The sequence below is a fragment of the Mus caroli genome, unplaced genomic scaffold, assembly GCF_978045245.1.
Source record: "Mus caroli unplaced genomic scaffold, Mus_caroli_1 scaffold_6, whole genome shotgun sequence".
Taxonomy (NCBI): Eukaryota; Metazoa; Chordata; class Mammalia; order Rodentia; family Muridae; genus Mus; species Mus caroli.
The window spans coordinates 134,926,396-134,941,764 of record NW_028227261.1 but is presented as its reverse complement, the minus strand read 5'-3'; the positions used below and the strand labels follow the sequence as shown (position 1 = coordinate 134,941,764).

At 35.6% G+C, this 15,369-nt stretch overlaps 1 protein-coding gene across 1 annotated transcript in view; it reads left to right on the top strand.

The window, feature by feature from the left end:
• The window catches only part of Rmdn1 (regulator of microtubule dynamics 1), a 31,305-nt gene extending 18,872 nt beyond the window's left edge, over positions 1–12,433 (top strand). Inside the window, exons 5-10 of the mRNA XM_021160477.3 lie at positions 1,734–1,823; positions 6,111–6,166; positions 7,641–7,728; positions 8,883–8,913; positions 11,622–11,755; positions 12,309–12,433. Of these exons, the coding sequence (XP_021016136.1) occupies positions 1,734–1,823; positions 6,111–6,166; positions 7,641–7,728; positions 8,883–8,913; positions 11,622–11,755; positions 12,309–12,347 (438 nt within the window). The 3' untranslated portion in view covers positions 12,348–12,433. The remainder of the gene's footprint in view (positions 1–1,733; positions 1,824–6,110; positions 6,167–7,640; positions 7,729–8,882; positions 8,914–11,621; positions 11,756–12,308) is intronic.
• Positions 12,434–15,369: the final 2,936 nt, after the last annotated feature.

Below are 15,369 nucleotides of genomic sequence, written 5' to 3'. Positions count from 1 at the left end.
TAGAATAATAAGTTCTCTTCCAATTATTAGGTAGAAATTGATAGAGTTCATTAAAACATGAATCAATATATGTTACATAACACTGAGATTTCAAGTAGTGTCCTTTAAAGAAGTCATGATTGCCAAGGCTCAGAATCCTTCCATGATGTTTACCCTAGGTTCTCAGAGAGACTGGTGTAGGGAGGGCATTATGCATCTAGAGTCAACTATTAGTCAACTCACAAGGGGGCTATCATATTTTTAAATCATTAGATATGTTCAGGTGGATTGAGTATTTTTTTATGTGATAAGTCTAATTGGTTTTTAATATTCAAATCTGTTTTCCTGCTGGTTTCTATTTAATATTTTTATCCTTTCTTGAAAGTGGGGTATTGAAATAGCTGAATGGTCCATTTTCTGCTTTCATTGTCTTATTATCAGTTTTGGATATTTTAGGCTCTGTTATGTGTATTTTTTTCTATAGTTGTTACATCTACTTGACTGTATTTTTCATCTGTACTTTTTTTGGCCTTATAGTTCATTTTGTCTCATCATTGTAACTACTCCGTCTCGTAATAAATACATAAATGAATTTTTTTAAGCTGGGAAGATGGCGCCGAGGTTAAGAGCACTTGTCAGTCTTGTAGAGGACCCAAGCTCTGTTCCCAGCACATGGTAGCTAACAGCCACCTCTAATTCCAGTTCCAGGGAATATGATGCCCTGTTCTTCCCTCTATATGGCACACATACATACATGTAAACAAAACACCCATACATATGAAATAAATACCCTTTTAAAAAAAGAAGTTTTGTGGTTTTGGTATATTTTATGCAACAGCTCTGATAGATGGGAGAAGACCTTTAAAATCCTGTGTAACCCTTCTAATGGACTGAATCTATACAACTGGATAACAATGGAGACTAAATAATAATAGTCTATAGAGGAGTGTGTATATGTGTACATTTCAAAATGTGCCTTTTTTTTTCAGTAAACATGACAGAACACAAAAAGCTTTTGTGAAAAGTAGATTTAAGTAAATCTATATATTTTTATTGAGTATATTATTAGTATTGTATGTATATTGTATTAGTATCTTAAACAAATAGCTCACAGAGAAGGGAGAAATATTCATAATAAGAAACTGTTGTAGGTACAGAATTCAAAGGCAGGTCCTTCTGATACTCAAGAAAAACTAGCCAATTGTTCTGAGGCTTCATAGATATTTTTTTTTTACTGAAGACATTTTTTCCCCAATGCTACCCTAAATTTGGTGGGTCTCCAAAGCATCTGATTTAATGAAGTTTAGATATTTTATATTTAGTTTTTGGTAAAGAAACTCAGATTGTCTCAGTTTGGTCTATTATCCAACTGGTTATGAAGGTGATCCCAGAGTTGACAGTAGTGGCTGTTTGTATTACAGCAATATAGATGTTGAAAAGGGATATGAAAAGGTAAATGAGCCATTCAGTCGCAAACCTATCTAAACTGATACTCAGATGTGATTTCTCAATTATATTGGCAATTGCCTTAGTTGGTACCACTTTCTGCCTTGTATTATATAGGTCATTATAATGTGTTCCACCCTCTTGTTCCTAATGGCTGTCTGCTTTTATTTATATCTTTTGTTCTTAATTCATTATTATGCTCAGTAACATTTTGCCAAATGAGAATAACAATTGAAGAGTACATATATAATTTTTCTTTGTATTAGATGAAATATTAAAAGTATTCCCTTTTTTCTTCTTTCTTTTAGTGGTATGCAATCTGCATTAGTGATGTTGGAGATTATGAAGGCATCAAGGTTAAGATTGCAAATGCCTATGTTATCAAGGAGCATTTTGAGGTACTGATTTAAGTTCATGAATTTAGAAATTCAGCATTTTTCTGAGTTTGTGTGTTTTACTTACCAATCATTATATATGGAACACATTACTGCATGTTTGTAGGCCAACTTCTTGGAAAGCAGAGGCATGAGATTGTTTGAGCCTAGGAGTTAGGGACCCATTGGAGGAAACAGAACAAGACCTATCTCATTAAAAAAAAATCACAAGCCGGGCGTGGTGGCACATGCCTTTAATCCCAGCACTCAGGAGGCAGAGACAGGCAGATTTCTGAGTTCTCGAGGCCAGCATGGTCTACAGAGTGAGTTCCAGAACAGCCAGGGTTACAGAGAAACCCTGTCTCAAATAAAACCAAAAAAAAAAATCACAAACCAAAGTCCGGTGGGATAGAGCAATAATACTTCATTATTTCTTCTAATTTTCTTGGTCAATTTAATGTGTTAATGCTTCTGCCTTGACCTCGCTAAGGCCTCTTATATGCTTTTCTCAGCTAGGACTGGGAGGTTCAAGATGGCTTCTCATCTCTTTCCTCCACTTGACTTATGTTATTGTTTAGTGGGCTAACCAGAGCTTCTCTACAATATAGGAATTCGCCTTCAAGAATGAGTGTTTCCAAAGAAAAGTTCCAGTGTGCAAACTTTTCAAACCATTTGTGAAACCAACTGATAACATCCTATTGAATTTAAAAAATGCTACATATAGTGGCACATGCCTTTAATCTCAGTACTTGAAAGCAAAGATGGGCAAATATTGTGAGTTCAAGGCCAGCCTGGTCTACAGAGTGAGTTCCAGGACAGCCAGAGCTATACAGAGAAACCCTGTCTCAAAACAAACAAAACAAAACAAAACAAAACAAAACAAAACCAACCAACCAAAAGCAAGCAAACAAACAAACAAACAAACAAAAAAAAACCCCAAACCATGGCTAAACCAGTTTCTGTGAAAGAAGGTTTGAATGCTGGTGGTTAAACTCTAACCTTCCAATACAACTGAAACAGCCGTCTTAGTAGTAATAATTGTGTTTAAGATCATGCAATATGTATTTTGTTTTTTCCTATTCTCCCTAAAGTTGATTTACTTGTTTTTAGTAACCTTTGTTCAGTGGTGAAAATTACATAGAAATCTATAGATTTCATACTCTATGTGCACATCATTTCATAATTCTCAGACAGAGAACAAACAACCACAGAAATATTCAGCATTTAAAAATCTTTGATTGTAGCTCATTCAGACTACACATGAACCAGCAGCACAGACAGGAACTGGCTAAGTATGCTACTTCGGAACTCTGCAGGAGCTTACAGAGAGAAGTCCCAGGTTCAAGCTTATATAATTACTAGAGGAAAAATAACATTGGACTGGCAATTAGGAAACCTAACTTCTGAAACAAACACATTGCATTTTACAATTACATGCTTCATATTTTAATATATCTGAATTAAGATTGCATTAGAGAATTAGTGGTACCTTACAGTATAAATTGGAAGTTGTATTCCTTATTTTTCTTTGATAATATGAGTGATTTGTCTGTTCGTAAGTGCACCACTGCATGCAGTACCTACAGAGGTTAGACGAGGGTGTCAGAACTCCTGGAACTGGAGTAACAGGTTGTAACGAACTTACTGGGAACCAAACCCAGATCCTCTGCAAAACTCTTATGGGCTGACCTATCACTCCAGCCCTGGAAGCAATATTTTTATCCTTTTTAAAGTAATATATAAAATGGCTTATATGCCATACTGCTTTGGGGCTTTTGCTTGCTTGCTTATGTAAGGCATGTTATTGCTGTGTAATCCAGACTGGCCTCAAACTCATACTCTTCCTAAATCAGCCTTACAGACTCTGGGACTTTAGGCATACATTACCATACCTGGCAATGCACTCATTTTGGTGCCTTAGCTTCAGTAAAATACAGTACTATTACTTTATATTTCAGAATACAGAGGTATGTCACACAGGAGACTTCTCCCTCTGTAGTCCCCTCCCACTCTCTGGGTGTTCCAGAGCTATCTGTTCTAATGAATCTTTATAACCCACTCCCCCTTTAAGCATATAACATGAGTTTCAAGGAGAGCAATGAAAAATTGTAGAAAACAGTTTAGTGACTACTTTTCAGTTTTTAACCACAAAAGAATAGGATGTGTCTGTTTGTGACTCAGTGCTGTAATGCTTCATATAAGCTATATTTTCAAGTATATGTTTAAATATTTATACTTAGTATTTACATACTAAAAGATATTTTTATTTCCATTATTGCATTATTAACATCTTTGAGTTGGTTTTGGAAGGGAAATTAATGGCAAAAAGGACAGCAAAGGCCCTTATTTGAAAGCAGCCCTGAAGTAAATATATGAAGGTTAGGTATGTAGATCACTTGGTAGAGTGCTTGCTTAGCATATCTAGATCTCTGGTTGTGCTTCCTAACACAGCAAAAAACTGGGAAAGCCTGAGATCTCAAAGGGTTTCTACCAAGACACATGTGGCTAGCCTTACTCTTGTTATTGTGTCTACCACAGCCATCAAATTTTACTATCTGTTACCATATTGTGAACAGTGAACACAGCAATGATTCTACTAGACAACGCTACTGCTCAGCACACTTTGTGACTTAGCGCATCCTCACCACTATACTACAGGACAATTTTCTCTTTTGTTTTATTCATGGGGATCAAACCCAAGGCCTCTAACATGCTAGGTAAATGGTTTACCAATACACTGTACTCCCAATCAATTTTCTTTATAAAAACAAAAATTTAGCTGCCTCAAAAATACAGAATTTGCTAAGGTTATCAAGTCATTGAGCTCTGATTTGAGTCCCAGAAGTCCGTCTACAGCATCATAACCTTAACAATATAAATATTTGAAATATAGTTCTTCATAGATCAAACTATAAGGGAAAATGTAGGGTTATGTTAAGAAGTTTTAATAAAAATAATCAGAATAAATAATCTGTGAGAGTTCCTTAGTGGTTTTCAATAAACTAGCAGATTTAACTAGCAGTATTAACTTCTTTAAAGGTTTTCTTCAGTGTGTGCTTTATAATAATTGATGTAATAAATACAGAGATTTTTATCAGCATGTTTCCATTATACATAGTACGTTCTACAAATAGCACCATTTTTACTTTTATTTTGGATATACATGAGAGAGTTTAACAAAATTTTTATATGAAGAAAATTACCTATTTTCAGGTGAGTTTTTGGGGGGACGGGAAATACTAGGAAGACATTTCTTCAATATTCATTTAAAATTTGACAAAAGTGACATATTTATCTTTCTTTTCATCTTAAAGAAACCTAAAAACTGTACTTCATTAAACTGTTTCCAGAATTAGGTTAATTTGTGTGGGTTTTTTGTTTTGTTTTGTTTTCTCACCTCCTATATCAATTTCTGAAACGTGTAAAATATATCTTTAAGTCTTTAGTTGTGTATTGAAACAAATTTAAGCAATTAAGAATATAGGCAAGGGACTGGAGAAGTGGCTCTGCAAGTTAAGATCACTGGCTTCAGGGGGACCCAGGATCAGTTCCCAGCACTCATATGACAGCTCACAACTGTCTGTCATTCTGGTTCTTGGCGATCCGATACCTCATAAGGAAATACATGGAGGCAAAACACCAATACACGTAAAAATAAAATCATTGCAAAAAGAATATGGAGCTGAGGAGATGACTGTCTATAAAATACTTGCCATGCAAGCATGAAGACCTGAGCTTAGCTTCCAGTATATAAAATGTTAGGTGTGGAGGCATGCACTTATAATTCTAGTGTGGGCTGAAGCAAAGGCAGAAAGATCCTGGGGACTTGCTGGTCACCTGGTCTAGCCAGCCTGTAAGCCACAGGTTTGGTTACAGCACCCCATCTTTAAAAACAAGGTAGAAAATGATTAGGGAGACATCTGGCTCTAACCTCTCCCCTAACCACATGTCAACACACAGGGGCAGACAAGGGCAGTGAAGAGAGGGGAAATGGATCATGAGGAAGAAAGCTGTAATTGATTAAAACGTGTGTTAGTGACTAGACATGGCTCAGTGGTTAAGAGTGTTGAGACTGCTTTCCCAAAAGACCCATGTTCAGTTCCCAGCACCCAAATTAGGTACAACTGCCTGTGGCTCCAAATGACCCAACACCCTCTTCTAGCCTCCATGGGTACCTGCACATATGTGACATTTATTCACACAGACACATACACACTTTAAAAAGTACATCTTTAAAATTCAGGGTAATAATTTTCTTTTTTAATTCACTGCTTCTTTGGTGTTTAGAAAGGTTTTCTTATTTCTTAACAGAAAGCAATTGAGCTGAACCCTAAAGATGCTACTTCAATTCACCTTATGGGTATTTGGTAAGAAAAATTCAGTAATGTTTCTGTCCTATTTAGTGTGATTTTATTTCATAGTATGTATAAGCCTCTTATTTGATAATTTATATGTAAGCAAAAACAAACTATTTAAAAATACTATTTACCAGAGTCAAGTATTAAATCATGAAATAGCACCTGTGTATGTATTTCTAGTATGGTGTATGGTGGCGCATGCCTGCAATCCCAGCAAGTAGATTATGCCAGGAAGATCAGGAGTTCAAGTTCATTGTCACCTACATAGGGAGATGGAGGCAGTACGGTTCCCATGAGTCTGTGTCTCAAAACCTGCTTTCTTACCACCAGAAAAATAAAAACCCCAAGAAAACTAAAAATACTTTAGGACTCTTTTGTAGACCTCTATCTTCCCTTTCTTGGAAAAGGCCTCATTTCCCAGGCTAAGGAAAACTGCAGTCGTATAAATATAGCAGGTTGTCACATGAAGTTTTTGTAGTTTCAAAATGTGGCAGATTGAGATTTGATTAATCTGGAAAGTTATGTAATCTTTCTTCAAGCTTCAGTGAGCTCTTGTTTCCAATATGAGGAATTACTTTACTGGTATGAGGACATACAAATGTTTTAAATATTTACTGTTATAAAAGTCCATCAAACTCCTTTACAAAAGTAATAAGTACTTTTCAGATTAAAATACCCACTGTAGATTAATAATTATCAAAGGACAGCTACTTAATCACTAAGCAAGCATGTGATAAAATCTATGCCTCAAGGAGTTCAAGTTCCTAGTCAAAGATCCCAAACAGGTTTTTATCTGCTTCACGACGTTGTAAATATTTTTGAATATTAATCATCAACTTCACCCTTTTTAAAATGAGCACAAATTACTGGCTGTTATTGTTATTCATGCAGAGTACATTAGTTTTATCATTAAAAGAATTCTGAATTTCCTTATGTCAAAACTAGTAGTAGTAATTCAGACATAAGCCCTTCAGTAGCAAGGATGAGGCAGAAGGATTAGGAGTTCATGGCTAGCTTGGGGTACATATTAACATAACTAAGTCTCAGAAGAAAACATAAATTGTAATAGCAATTCTGTATTACTTAGTTGTTCTAAGGAACAAATAAGAAAGAGTAATATTGGCCTGTACCTGGCAGAAAGTGACCACTACTGTTGATAGTCAATCTCAAAGTAGATCCAACTCCTGTTCATGTCAGTCTCCAAATGATTCAGTATGAATATTAACTTCATCATATAAAGTTAAATTATTTATAAATGTAACAGAAGAGTCCTTTTTAAATGTCTGTTAAGCCTTTAATCCCAGCACTTGGGAGACAGAGGCAGGCGGATTTCTGGGTTCGAGGCCAGCCTGGTCTACAAAGTGAGTTCCAGGACAGCCAGGGCTACACAGAGAAACCCTGTCTCGAAAAAACAAACGAAATGTTTGGTTCTCTCAGTAAAAAGGTACAATTTGAATGCATAATGCCATCTCTTCCCGTGTAGGTGCTATACATTTGCTGAAATGCCTTGGTATCAAAGAAGAATTGCTAAAGTGCTGTTTGCAAATCCTCCTAGTTCCACCTATGAGGAGGTAGTATGATGTCCTTTCTTAAGTTAGTACTGATTTCTTAACTACAGTACCATTCTACAGAGTCCACACATGCGGAGATGTGATTCTCTGAGGGACTTGAGCGAGTTTCTAATGCTCCCATTCAACAGTATCACAAAGGCTTAATACTTACTGTCCAGGTCTGGCGAGTGCCTTTTCTTGTTGTTTAGGTGAGTGGCTGATAATTCTGGTATACTGTCAGCTAAAGTAGCTAATGGCTAAAAGAGACCTGTTTTCTGATTGTAATTTATACCATGTAGAAGCCAAAAAGTAGAATAAGAGTACTCTGATTTTTACCCAGTAAGTTTTAGAGATACTATATATAGAAAGTCATTTAGAGAAATGAAGAACATGTAAGAAGTAAGGAAAAATTCTTGTGTGAAAGGCTCTTCATATTTTAAAGGTTGTTTGCTTTTCTTATAAAAATAAAATTTATAAATTTGTAGGTAAACTTTAAAGTTCACCCTCCCACCTTTTGGGTGCTGGGGTTTGAACTCCTTTCCATTCCTACTGGGTGAAAATCCTGAGTTTACTTAGTCACCTAATTTTCAAAATGTAAAGAAACTGACAACTGAAAAATTTTCCTAGTATTTTTCCTCTCATATTAATGAATATTTGTTGTTGTTTGCCCCTATGGTATATGGATCTATGGTATACCAGTGGATGTTCTAGGATCTGGTTTCTCTCCATTCTCAGCCAAAACCAACACACACATACACACACACACACACACACACAAACCCTACCTACCTCAAAATATAAGGAGGGTATTATGAATGAATTCATCATTTAGTTATATTTAGTTGTGTAAAAAGCCACCATTATTACTTGTGAGAGACGTAATAGTGAATCACACATGACCACTTCCTTAACTGTGTGCAGGAGAGTGTGGTGCTACCTCTGCATAGCAACCAGAAAAGTATTAGAAGTGATTCTCACTATAAAATCCCAGTCTTTGATTATTTAATAGTTATATTTAGCCTATGATACTCTCCCTGCTGACCTCATCAGTTGTTTTATGATCACTTAACTCTCTGAAACCTTTAGTACTAAGAATCAACCTTCAAAAAACCTGTTTTCTAACTTCCTGAGTCTAATTCGTTCTATTTTACTTGTACTCTTTGTATTCTTAACAGGCCTTAAGATACTTTCACAAAGCAGAAGAAGGTAAAATACTTTTACTCCAGCTATTAATATAATATTGTCTAAGTGTTTACTATGTCATAGCATATTTTAAATCAAGAATTTGCTGTATCTTTCACATTGGGTAATATAAAACAAATTTAAACTAAAAAGAAAAAAATGTATGTATTTGGGTATTTCTCCTGAATGTATGTCAGTGTATGACTGGTGCTCTTGGAAAGCAGAAGAAGGCACCCTCTCAGGACTGGGGTTAACAGACAGTAGTGAGTTGCCATGTTGGTGCTGGGAACTCAACCCAGCGCGACTGGGAGAGCGTCCAGTAACTTAAACCGGATGAGCTCCCTCTCCAGCCCCAAATATTAACTTTTTAACAAATAGGAATTGCACTTACATTCAGAATTCCAATTCTGCAGTGTTCTCTTCATTTAATATCATTCTTTATCAGGAAGCTCTGACAACTTGTTTAACTTGATATTTTATAGTTAATAAGAAGTACCTAAATGAAAACTATTTAAAACCAAGCTAATTTGTGGTATGTTGCAGGATACTATATTCCACTGTAAAATAATTTAATGTTTTTCTTATTGTGATAAAAATGGCTGCTCCTATAACACTGTTGCTTGCCTGCCCTACATATTTCTGGAACCTTTATAAAAAAAATACTGACACTGGGGTTGTAACTCGACAGCACACTGCTTTGGTGACATGCACAAGGCCCTCAGGTCAGTCCCAAGGAAAGAAACATAATAAGAGACATGTCTTTGATCACTTGTATCATAAAAGCCACTCCAAATACCTTTGAGTTTTTAAAATCTTTAATAGTTGTCAATATATAGCTCAAGCTGGCCCCAAAGTATTGATCCTCCTGCCTCAGCATCCAAACACTGGAATTACAGGCATGTGACACATGCACAATTTCTTATAACAGAAATCTAAGACACATTCTTTATTAATCTGAGATCCTATACACATAAACTTAAACAATTTAGTGATAATTTTTAAAACTTTAAAGAACTATGGTTTAATGTTAAATATCTAACTCATAAAGTTTTGTTCACTGTTTCCTTTTCTTGATATTTTCCCTAATCAAACTAATTTATATATCATGATATGAAGTTATCTCAGGGGGTTTAAAACTGTAATTCAGAAGTAAAATTGGACCTTAGGACATTTAAGGGTTGGCAGTCCCGAGTAAAGCTGCTAACACTGGGCTTGTTCCTTTGCTCCTAGAGTCATGTCCTTGGTGGTTCACTCACATCTGATTTATGAGCAGTCACTTTTCCTAAGTTAAAGGTTGCCCTAGTTCTAGTCCAAAGCCCCTCCCATAGTCTGTCATCCACACCTCCCCTATCAGCCTCCTTATTTTCAACTGTGTGTGTGAACCTGTACATATGGATAAGATGGGATGTTTCCCCCCTTTTTGGCTTGTGATTATGTTTGTATTGCTTACATACAGTACTTGGATGACTTCCTAGATGAGGAAGTGAATACGTAAAGCAGTGTACTTAACTGTAAAATGCTTAACGAAATTAAAGGACTTTGAGTTTTAAGCAAATATAGTTTATCAAAAAATTGTATCCAGGAAAAAGTAGGCTTTATTCTTTTTAAACTCATGTGTCAAGCATGTGTTCTATTACTAAGTGCCATTCCTAGCCTCAGAAAGCATTCTTGGCATACAGAAAGACTAAGATTACTAGCAGGAAACTATGTGAAGAGTCAGGGCTGAGTGTGATGGTGTGTGTTTGTGGTTATCAGCACTCAGGAGGCTGAGACACTATGCCTTTGAGTTTAGTAAGTTCCTGGCTCATTTGGAGTACACTACAGAATTCTGCCTCAAGAAGAAATTAGGATTATTTTGAACTTTATTCATAAGTTTCTTAAAATTATTTAACATATAATTATACATATTTTTGGAGCATTGGCACTGCAGTATATTCATAGGAGATGTAAATCAAATGGAAACAGTTAGCTCTGTCTCAGGCATTCATCTTTGTCTTGGGAAGGGCTGAAGTCTACATACAAGTGTTGAGTAAGCGGTCCTAGTTCCCTACTGTGCTGGATTCTGTGGTTCCCTTATCCAGCCTTTGTCTCTTCCTCCTCCTTCCCAGCTTCTAATAACTCTCAATTTCCTGGGCTTTGTTTGCACTTTTCTTTCAACCAAGAATATTCTCAGCTTTTCCTGTTCAAAATCCCGTTCATCCTCCAAGATGCATAACTCTTACTCCGTTGTTTTCTTATGTGGATTCTTGTAGCAATGTTAAGTTTATACTTGGTAAACCATTTAGTTGTGTTCATGTTTTTCCTCTGTGCCTAAGTATAGGAGACATTTAGCAAACGAAGATCAAATCATGTTAACCATGATTTCATTCATGCACTAACTCATTGAACAGATGCTATTTTCCCTACACTGTTCTAGGCAATTGGAATGTAATGATGATGGGTGGTTTAAAAAGAAAATAGTTCTTATATAGCCCATGTTCTATCAGCATGAAGATACTTTAAAGTGAGACCTTGGTATAATGATGTGCACAGTCCATATGTACATTCAATACATCATAATTACTTTAGGGATTTTTTTGAGATAAGAACATTTGAACAAAAAAGAACTATATTAGTCTAATCATTGTTTAATCACACAATTTTTATTAGAATTCAGACCAAAATATTAAAACTATAAAAATAAAGACACTTATTTCTCTGGAGCTGATTTTGTTTGCCCTTTTTATGTACAGTGGATCCAAACTTCTACAGCAAAAACTTGCTGCTTTTAGGAAAGACATACTTGAAGCTAAACAACAAAAAGCTTGCTGCGTTCTGGTTGGTAAAAGCCAAGGGTTATCCAGCACACACAGAAGAAGATAAACAGGTAAAATATTTATAATAAAGTAAGGCAGATAGGCTTTCTTTCAGGCATTAGTAAATTAATGAACTGAGAACATCCTTAAAAGAGAACCTATTTAAATGCATAGTGTTGTGGAAAGCTCATCCAAGTGTTACACCATTTCTATATTCACCTTTACATTTTACCATGAGTGCTCCTTAGTGACTATCATCAAATGCCAGAAGCTGCTTGCTGCAGTGTAGAATTGATGTACATTTACAACGTGTATCTCATCAGAGGCTGTTTCTAAAACATAAAACGCAGCTTGGCGATAGGTGCTTACTAACATGCACAAGGACCTGGTTCAATTTCTGACACTGCAGGGGAGTAAGATTGGGGACAGGGTGTGGAGGGTTAAGGAAATGAACTAGAGTTCTCTTAGAATCAATCTCATCTAGTCATCGATATCAGGAGACCTTATTCTTACCATGTCCTATCTTTGTTATCCTGAAACGCTCAGAAACTAGTCTATTTTATAAACTTAAGCTTTATAAATTCGGCTGCACCATGTATATGTAACATGTGTTTTTCACTTTAGATACAGACAGAAGCTGCTCAATTGCTTACAGGCTTGTGACGAGAACTGAGAACATTTTGGAGAAGGCAACAACATACCTAATACTTTGTTTTCACTGATTTATAAACATTATACATTAATCGTCACGGCTGTATGGCTTTTTTTTTTCTCAGTTCTTTTATGTGTGACCATTTTAAAAAATAAATGTAAAAAGTTCTGGTTTCTTCACAAGTAAATAAGAAACTGCCACAGTGTGCCCTAAGAGTAGCAGCAATACATTCCCCTGGTTCAGACAGACATTTGGAACACCAAGAGAAAGAAAATGGTATGGGATATGTAAGTATTGATCACTTGAGGAAGAACCGTTTTCAAAAGGCTTTGTGAGCAGGTGGCACATGAGGGAACGGTTCTCAAGCTGCAATCGAATGAAGTTGCTGACTTAGAGAAGCTAGCTGTTTAGGATGCTGAGGGTTCCTTGCATAAAGACCTTGAATGATATGTGTCTTAGAGGCAACCTGAATAAAGAAAAATTCTGTGGAACACTCTTAAAAATGTGGTATACCTCCATAGATGGGTTGAATTTGTTACTTGACAAATTGTAATCCTACTTAGAATGGAGGGACACATTTCAGGGTTAAAGGAAATAGGCATTTACCAGGCAGAGTACTAAACCTTGAGTCTGATATGCCACCACTATAAACTTACAACAACTAGAGCTGAATGAATATGGGACTGTGTATGGGTATTTTCCCCAAAAGTCATGAGAATTGTAATGTTAAATAAACTACAGCAGGATGTGTAGGTGTGTGTTGTTCCTCTTTTACCATGTAAACCTTAAGACATAAACATCCAAGTACGTCCCATACTTGGATTTAAGGTATTAATATTTTGATATGCCATTTCTATATGTGTATATCTATTCACATATAATGTATCTTTAAACCTCTGAAACTGCAGATTTTATCATATCCTTAAGAAACTCAGCTGCTTTTGAAAATAAGAACATCTTCCAAAGCAAATACAATTATATTATCACACCTATTACATCACCTCCAAACAAGACATACTCAGATCTCCTTAACTGACCCAAAGTTCTGCTTTTGGAGATCAGAATTTGATTTGCAGTACAGTTGGTTTAAATGCAGAAATCTCTCCCAACTCTTACAAGACTTTTTTGAGAGGCCAATGCAATTGTTACTATCAACTGTCCTTCAGTCCAGATCAACCTCTGAGAATCATGTTCCATCTTGTCTTCTGGGACTCCAGTTAATTATATTCAGTCTTCTTTGGCTTTTATATTCATGACTTTGAAATTAACTATTGCATCATTTGCTAAGTTCATTTCCATTTGATACACTTTGTTTTGCTTTAGGTGGTTTGATTACTTAACAGTGTGATAACTGTCTTCATTTTGTTTTTTTTTCCTTCATTTTTTCCCCTCCTGACTACTGTCAACAGCCACTTCATATCTTCATTGTCTAGTTATGAACTTGAGCTACTTTTCATATCCAGCTCATTGAATCATATTAGTATTACTATGCTAGCATTAAGATACAGGTCCTTGCATTTCTTAAGTAAGGATTTACCAGATGAATATGACAGTTGCTCTTGTGAATCTATTTGATAGAATGCCTTTTCTAGTACAATTTTTTTTTTTTACTAGCACAAAGTTCTGGAATTATTACTTAGCACTCACAAAAAAGTTATTTCCCTGAAGTTATTTTTGTGAAATGAAGTATTTTTCCAGTAATATAGACTTTTATGGATGGGAATCTATCTTTTGATTCTTTATAGGACTTTATTTTAAAATAAGACTCACAATAAATTAGATAATGTAGTACAAGTGGGTTCTAAATAACCATCTTTCTCTTTGCCCTTGGGTGCATGAAACTAAGGTATAGTACCAAAGTAAGTAACACATCTATAGACTTGTAGATGTCCTCACTTCATGTCTAGCTCTTAATAGCGTTATTTTACAGATTTTTATAACTACCACCACAGGCAAGATAGGAATTTGTTTCATTTCAAAGACCTAGTGCTTTTTTATAGTCATATCTAGGCACCTTCAGTTCTCTCACATTCCAGACATACACTACAACTAATCTACTATATATTTGCCATTTTAAGCCTTTTAGGGAAATGTAATCTTATAGAATATGATCTTTTGAGATTGTGCCTTTTCACTTAGCCAGACCTCTAATAACTAAGTTCAAGCAATAGTTTTTTTTTCCTTTTAGTGTTAATATTTTATTACATGAATATACCACTTTATCCATCTGTTGAAGGTATTTAATATTTTTAAATTTGTGGTTATTAAAAATAAAGGCATTTACATTGATATTTATTGTGGCATTGTTTACAAACAAGCTATGGAATCAGTGTAGACATCTACCAAGTGGACAAACAAAATGTATATATTTACAAACCAGTTTTATTCAGTCATAAAAAGTGAAATTACCTCATTTGCAGTCAAAGGATGGAATGGAAGATGATCTTGTTAAGCCATTATAAGATCAGATGGATACTGCATGTGGATCCAAAATTTTTTTAAAAAGACATCAAAGTAGAAGGCTGATTATTTGAGAGGAAAAAGGAGGCCAACATACTATAGACACAGGCAATGGGTGATTTACTCTCCTTAAGTGTGTCTGCTGTCTTTGAGGATGTGTGAAACCTGAATTAGGGTTTGTTTACTGGTAGTGTAGTGGATGAAGGGCCCAGGTTTCTAAGCACACCAGGAGAAAGCTGGGGGGTCTTTTTGGTTATTTGGTTTCCCTCTTTCCCCTCACGTTCAGCACTGAACCTCTGTCACTTCTTGACAGTGTGGCCTACCAACAGGCAATGGATGCTACAACACAACATGGATTGGTAAGACTTGTCTTGTTTCTTAAGAAACATAATGAAAACAAGATACTACGTTAATCACAAGGACCAACAGAATTAAGTGTTCATGAAAAAGACGTAGAATTAGTACTAAAAAGAAATACGACCATTTTAATTGCATTCTGTTGAATTTTGGAGTCGAACTTTTAGAATTTAGGAAATAGCACATTTAGATTGGTGTCAAATTCCCAATTGACTT